The 8,036-nt window shown below is 39.6% G+C and overlaps 1 protein-coding gene across 1 annotated transcript in view; it reads left to right on the plus strand.

Annotated features, from left to right (window-relative positions):
* LOC149186781 (uncharacterized protein At1g01500-like) overlaps nucleotides 1–7,319 on the plus strand; it is a 28,660-nt gene extending 21,341 nt beyond the window's left edge. The window contains exon 2 of the mRNA XM_089411122.1: nucleotides 6,535–7,319. Coding sequence (XP_089267248.1) covers nucleotides 6,535–6,774 — 240 coding nt within the window. The 3' untranslated portion in view covers nucleotides 6,775–7,319. The remainder of the gene's footprint in view (nucleotides 1–6,534) is intronic.
* The last annotated feature ends 717 nt before the right edge of the window (nucleotides 7,320–8,036 follow it).

Here is an 8,036-nt window from a genome sequence, read left to right on the forward strand (position 1 = left end):
TGGTTTTTAGAAATCAACATGGTATTAGAGCTTGGGCTTTGAAGAGAAAAGTAGATCCAAAATTGTTGAGTGTAGATCTATCAGATTTAGAGGTCTCAACATTAGATCTATAGGGTGCTTGAAGGATTAACCACAAAACAATCATGGCACAAAGCAATCTCAGGTTCGAGTATAGACTAGATGGGACTTCAAATTTCTTGTTTTGGAAGGCAAGAGTTACATTGCACTTGAAAGAGCAAGACTTGTGGGCGAATGCAGAGAATGTCCTTCTAGTCAAGCAAATCTTGTAAATCAGGTAGCACAGGACGAGAAGGATGTCAAAGCACATAGGGTGATATTAGATGTTGTGAAAGATCACTTGATGCATGTGGCATAAAACCACAACCAAAGACATGTTTGATGCCCTTGTTGGTCTTTTCTAGAGTGACAATCTAAATAGGAAGATGGTTCTGAAGAACAAGCTTTTAGAGTGTTGGATGACCAAATTCGACAATGTTTTCAGTTACCTTATGAGGATCATACATCCATGATCAAGTTGCAATAGTTGGAGAAAATATCGTGGATGCAGAGCTAGTGAATGTAGCTTTAAATGGGTTTACCAAGCGTTGGGAATCACTTGTGAAGGGGATCTCTCTTGAGGAGAATATTCCAAACTAGCAAAGACTATGGGATGATTGCATTCAGGAAGAGACTTGAAAGAGTCAAGAGCTAATAAGTAGGGAGGTGGTGATGAAAACTTGGCCCTCATCAGCAAGATGAAGAAGGGCAAAGGGAACGTTTTCATCAAGAAAGGTAACAATGAAGGAGAAGGACATCATTTTGAAAAGAAAAAAGAGATCAGCAAGATCAAGTGCTTTGTTTGCCATAAGCAAGACCACTATGCTTCTCAGTGTCAAGAGAAGAAGGATGGCAAAGATAAGACACAACAGGTAGCAACCATAGTAGAGACCCAACTGAGTGAATTTGCAACAATGTACGAGAATGTTTCTCCCTTGTTTCTTGTCTTTCTACCAACATTATTGTCAGGATTGCTTGGTATTTGGACAATGGTGCCTCTTGCCACATGACTGGAGCATGAGAGTTGTTCAGTCAACTTTTAGAGGATGACGTAGGCATCAATGTGGAGCTTGGATATGATGCCAAGTATGTAGTGAGGGAACAAGGGCCCATGCAGTTCCAGCGTGAGTCATGAAGATCATTTGATGCTGAGGAGGTGTTGTATGTGCTTGGTTTGAAGAACCTATTGTCCATCTTAGTCATGGAGGACAAAAATTATGTAGTTACCTTCAAGAAAGGGCAGGTGTTCATATGCCTAGAGGGAGCCAATCCAAACACAACTGTGAGGATTGGAGTCAAGGAAGACAACTTATACAAGTTATAGGGAAAGCCTATACAACCATTGGTGCATGACAGTGAGAGCCTGTGTGAGCTTTGGCTATCACAGGGCACTACCCATACCGAGAGAGATAGTCCCTATACTTCCAAAGTTTAGTTTGGATCATTAGGGGTTGTGCAGAGGTTGTGCACTTGGCAAGTTTGTTAAGGATTCATTTCCTAACAGTGAGACTCAATCCAAAGGGTTTTTGGATCAAATACATTTCAATGTTTATTGGCCTATATCAGTGACATTAGTGAAGGGTGCATCTTATTATGTCACTTTTATTGATGATTTCTCCACGAAGACTTTGATCTACTTCATGAAGACCGAAGATGAGTTCTTTAGTCAGTTCAAAGAGTTCAAAGCTCTAGTGGAGACCTTGATAGGGAAGAAGATCAAAGTGTTGAGATTTGATGACGAGGGTGAGTATACCTCCAATAAGTTCAAAGATTTCTGCAAGGATGCAAGAATCAAGAAGGAGAAGACAATTGTTTATAACCTGCAATAAAATGGGGTTGTAGAGAGAAAGAATAGATCCAACATCAGTTATGTGAAGTCCATGATCCATGATCAGAGTTTGTTGATGTTTCTATGGGCAAAATTATGCAACACAACTTTGTACTTGTAGAGTAGGAGTCCTCACAAGATTCTAGAGGACAAGACCCCAAAGGAAGCATTCATAGGGGTAAGACCTAAGATAGGACATATCAGGATTTCGGGTTGTCTAGTCTATATGCATGTGCCTATGGAGAAGAGGATAAAGTTGGAGCCCTTAGGTAAGAAGGGAATTTTGGTTGTATACAATGAGGAGTTGAAGGCATACAAGATCTTTTTACCAATACAACGGAAGACAATTGTGAGCGGGGATGTCAAGTTCTTGGCCTTTAAGAAATTTTATTATCTACCTATAGTTTCTTAGGATATCCAACAGGTGGATCCAAAGGATGAGTAGAGTTCGCAGACTTCTAGTGTAGGTGGTCAATCTTTAGGGGAGGAGGGGCACCTATCCTCCTCCAAATAAGAAAAGAAGCCTAGATGGTTTGAGCACACCTTGAGAGATACCCGAGATCATGTGCACTCACCCAGAACCACATTTAGGGAGAGCAAGCCTCCACGAAAGTTTCCAACATATATGGCTTTGAGGACCAACATGATACATCATAGATTCAGAGCCTTCCAACTTTGAGGAAGCAACTAGCCAATAGGTATGGAGAGATGCTATGGTGGACGAGCACATCTCCATAATGGAGAATGATGTTTAGGAGATTGTGCCAAGACTAGTAGGGAAGTCAGTGGTGACTTCTAGGTGGTTGTTCAAAATCAAGCATGTAGTAGATGGCAATGTGGAGAAGTACAAGGTGAGATTTGTGGCCCAAGGATTCTCTCAAAAAGAGGGAGTAGACTACGAGGAGACTTTTGCTCCTATTGCAAGATACTCTTCTATTTGGGTAGTGGTTTTTGTTGTTTTAGAGATGGGGTGGAAGATTCACCACCATATGGATGTTAAGGCAACATTTCTCAACGAAATTATTGAGGAAGAGGTATATGTAGAGCAACCACAAGTGTTTGAGGTACATGACAAAGAGTCACATGTATGCAGGCTTAGGAAAACCTTATATAGACTCTAACAGGCTTGAAGGGAATGGTACTCTAGGATAACTAGCTATTTGCAGAGCATGGGCTTCACCAAGTGTGAGGCATATTCCAACCTACACTTCATATTGGTTGGATTTGAGCCCCTCATCTTGGTGCGCTATGTGGATGATTTGATTCTTGCTGGGGTAGAGGAGCTGATTGCTGAGTGCAAGTCAGACATGCCAAAAGAATTCGAGATGAAAGACATTGGGCTGATTCATTACTTTTTGGGGCTTGAGGTTTGGCAAATATCGAGAGAGATCTTCCTTGGATAGGGGAAGTATACATTGGATATCTTGAAGAGATTCGGGATGGAGGATAGCAGATCTATGTCTACTTCGATGGTGACAAACCTAAAGAAGGAGGATTCTTTAGAGTCAGAATTGGTAGAATCCAGACAATACACACAGTTGATTGGCTCATTGCTGTATTTGGTCAACACTTGACCAAACATTTGTTATGCTGTGAACACCTTGAGTTAGTACATGGCAGAATTGAGGCAGGTGTAGTGGATTGCAGCAAAGCATGTCCTCAGATACTTGCAAGGCACAGTGGAGTATGGCTTGGTGGACATGGGGTGAAGTTGCAGGGCTATTTAGATTTAGACTGGGCTGAAAGAGCACCTCTGGGTGTTGTTTCAGTTTGGGGTTTGCAGTGATTTCCTGGTTCAGTAGGAAGCAAACTTCAAATTGCACTTAGTCTGTTGGAAGCTAAGCATATGGTAGCCAGTTTGGCTAGTTGTGAAGCCGTTTGGCTAGCTGTGAAGCCATTTGGCTTGGCTTCGCAAGTTGCTTACAGGATTGTTTGATCAAGAGTTGGAGCCTATAGTGATTCATTGTGACAATTAGAGTTGCATGAAACTCCTGGAGAATCCAGTATTTCATGACAGGTCGAAGCACATCGAGATCAGATACCATTTTATTAGAGACAAGGTCCTGAAGGGAGCAGTCAAGCTCTAGTATATTCCGACAGATGAGCTGGTTTTAGACATACTTACCAAACCTTTGTGAAAGCATAGTTGTCTTCTTTCGAGATAAGCTTGGAGTAGTGGATAATACTTTCCTTGCTATGAGGGAGTGTTGATGATTGTAACTCTAACAGGTATTTCTGCAAATGCAAAGTGTGTTGTGAATTTAATTTAATAAAGTGCCTAAGTTTGGGTACTAGTGATTCAAGTTGAATTTTGGACCATATCTTGACTATTGAGATTAGGGATTTGGCCCAACTAAGAATTATAAAACAAAGCCAAGTGAAAGAAAGGACACATTATTTTTTTTTCAAGAAGGATTTTGAGAGAGAGAGAGAATCAAAAGGACCTTTTGATTTTCTCGGCAAGGAGATGAATTACGGCAGCAATGAAGGAGAAGGCAGCTATTAATTTGGAGGCTGTACACACTGTACAGTTCAAGCACAGAGGTGATCCGAGGTAGATTTCTAAGAGCTGGAAATTTAGGTTCGCTGGGTTTTGTTTGTCTTTTTTTTAGTGCCATTTTCCCAGTATGAGAGCTCTTGTAAGTTCGAAAGTTATTTGAATGATGAACTGATGTTGAATAGCAAAAAAGTGTGCTTGCACAAGATTTGCTTTGTCCCTTGCCTTTCCTTGCTTTTCTTAGTTTTTTGAATTTTCCACCGATTTATTTGGTTAAAGAATTCCAGTGGTGTAAATTTAGATCTGATCTATTTACCTAGGCAAGAAGGGTATTGGAATGCTGCTGCAGTGTCCACAGAGTCCTTTGTCTTCATTACCATACAGCCACCTCGAATTGCCCATTCACTTGCCCAGCTTACATTATATATATATATATATATTTCCCCCCTTGGAAAAACCGTAATTTTATTCAATATGAGCAAAATTACATGTTGTAGACGCTAATGAAAGACTAAAAGACTAATCTATTCCTTCCTACCATTCTTCTTTTCCATTTTTCGCCAACCACCAGTGTTGGGAGTGGAGGTTACAATAGACATTTGATTCTCATTGGTATTAGTTAGATATTCTTTGTCAGAATCCGATCCCTCTCATCCATGGATTCGTTTACTGCCACTAAATTCATTCCCCGTTTTGTGCTGCTCGTACTGCTGCAGTGGGTTGCTGGGCTGCTGTGTCAATGCAGAGTTGTGCTCTATGTTGTCCTTCGGTGGATTGATCTGTACAGTCTGCATGTTATTGACAATTGTCTGCAGTGTTCTTTGCTGTCTCATCTTTTTCTGCTGTTTCAGCTAGAGGCTCTGTGCATTGCCAACCTTTTGGTTTTTGTGATTGTTTCTTATTCCTTCTGGTTTCTTTTTTAGCTTGTGGGCAGTCACGGAGAAGGTGCCCTGTTTGTTGACAGCCACTGCAGCGGAATGCCGTATTTTCATAATCTAGTGGTTGAGTCCACTGTGTGTATATATATATATATTCCTTGTTCAGAAATATGGGATAAATATGGGATATTTTGTTTATATAATAAACCTCCAATTCTGAGGGTTACAGGTATGTCCAGAGAGTTTCATATTCCATATAGTCTATCCTCCTGCCAATACAGGGCATATCCAGATCACCATATTCATACAAACTGTCCTATTCATGAACAGGCTAGTAGAGAAACCAAAAAAACAGGGCATAAACAGCTGGCTCCAATTTGAATAATTACATGTTATAGTCTTCTAGACTTAATCTGCTGCCTCTTTTTGGTGAATTGACAGTAGTACTCGATGAGGCTTGTCCTTTGGTTTTTTCTTTCATATTGATATCATGGCATTCTGTTTCTTTTACTCATTCCTGGACGTATCTTCTCCAGTTTTTATTTGTGTGTTCCCGTAACTTCAGGTGTGAGATTTTGAAGAAAATAGATTAACAGGGTGATTTGTTGATATTTTAAAAGATTAAATTTACTGCCAGTTGTAGAGTTTTTTGAATTTTACTAAAATTTTATGACAATTGATTTAATTTATTTATGCAATGCAGTTTTGTATAACTACTCAATACCCCACCTGTACTTTACATGAGATTCATTCTGTCTTACCTTATTTGTATTTAATCCATGCATCACTTTGTCCTACCACCACACCCTCTGCATTTGAACTCATGTACTCTGCATTTGAAATTTAGATGGTTTCTAATTTTTATTTTGAGGAGATATGAACACCACTCCACATTATCATGGTAAACCCACTTTAATGAGCGGGGTGTCAAACTTGGCCAACTGATGCACATGATGAAGGATCTATGCGTGCCAGAGTTTGAACATGTGTCAGTATTGTGGCAACACTCCGTCTCAACCACTAGACGACAAATGAATGGATTCACTTAGCATGCAATTTTACTCAGTCTTGCAAGTTGATTTTTGTTTTTCTCCCTCTTCCATTTACTTTTGGTTTTGCTAGATATATGTGCACCCACATTATCTTTTTAGTTGCACTGCCAATTTTGAGAGTGGATAGATAATAAGGGCTATGTTCCAGAAGATTTTATTAAATGACTTGAAATTTATTTGTTGACTAATTACTTAATTGTCGATTGTGGCCCATTATGACAGATTTCAGAGGACAGGGATTATGAAGAGTTGGACGAAAAGGTTGAACCAAGTTTAGGTAACTTCTATCCTGAAGGGGGATATATTGAAGGCGAGGATGGAGAGCTTACTTGGTTCAATGCTGGTGTGAGAGTTGGTGTGGGTATTGGACTAGGAATGTGCCTTGGCATTGGAATAGGCGTGGGGCTGCTCATGCGCACATATCAAGCAACAACCAGGACTTTTAGGAGACGATTATTTTAGTAACATTGTTTTGTTCTTGGTGATAGGAACAAGGAATAATGCGATGCTAGCCCAATCCCCGGCTAAGGATGCAAATAAGTTGCACACACATGTTATGACCAACTAAGAGTTAATATAGTGTCGTAAGCTCCTGTAAAGGCATATCATTTTGTGCAGGTTTTGGTTTCCTTTGTGATCAGTCTTTGTTTTTTGGGTTTCAGCCAATAGGTGCAAGAGCCCAGTTGCCAGGAACATCGTGTCAGTTTGGTCAAGTAATAATTTCAGCATCTTGTTTGAAGCTGAAAGTTTGAATTTATACTAATGTAACTAAAGGGTAGAAGTGGGTTTCTTATGCTATTCTGTTGCTTTGTAATTTGCAACGTGAATTTACACAGTGTGGTGCTTCAGTAGAGACAAGGCTGTATGTAAATGTTTTTTCTGGACACATTGCCCTAGTGGCTTGTGTTTACAGCCATAGTTGTAAAGACCAGTTGAGTCCAGGCATGATACTGTGTACTATGATAGAGAAAATGCTAATGTATAATTTCCCTGGTTTCCAAATGCTATCCATTCTGTAATTTTGGACATATCTTTTTCCTGTTACCATTGTTTTTTGTTTATTTATTTTTCATTGCAGATTTGTTTTTTGTTTCTTTCTTTAGGTTTAATATCTGATGTGCACATCGTGATTGCTTTTCTCTGCAAATACATCAAAACTATTACAACAGTGACATGCTGTGGTTTGTGATTCCAGTTAGTGAATGTAGGTGTAATCTTTCTGGTTCTCGCCTGTAATCTATACTTAATTGTCTACTACAGATTCCGGCATACCTATTTTACCATATTTTAATCTGAATAGAGCTATCTATAACTCTCTGCCATTGCCTTTATCATTACCACATTCTCAACATTTTAAAATAATTTTCTATTTATCTTATTTTTGGTATATTGTAATTTGCACTTGATCAGCGTTATAGGCGTTATAGGTATGCCTTGATGCTAAAGTTTGCTTTAGAACAGCTTTGGAGCAAAAAGCCACATTGGATTGGCACCAGCGCACACACATATTGATATTGATAATTTATTTTTCCAAGTAAAACAATCCCCTTTTCTTTGACTGAAGAGGGTGAGTTATTCCATTCAAAATCTGCCGGACAATCAGTCTAGCTTTGGGGTGTCAGCGTGCCAGATTTTGAACTTGGCTCATCATCGTTCAAATGTTCTAAATTGCCACTAAGACCATGTTCCGATAGACACATCCAATTGGTAGATAGGCTGAGACG

This window comes from Pinus tabuliformis, chromosome 3_1 (genome assembly GCF_031772625.1).
Source record: "Pinus tabuliformis cultivar Carrire ecotype Pingquan chromosome 3_1, CPIR1, whole genome shotgun sequence".
Classification (NCBI taxonomy): domain Eukaryota; kingdom Viridiplantae; phylum Streptophyta; class Pinopsida; order Pinales; family Pinaceae; genus Pinus; species Pinus tabuliformis.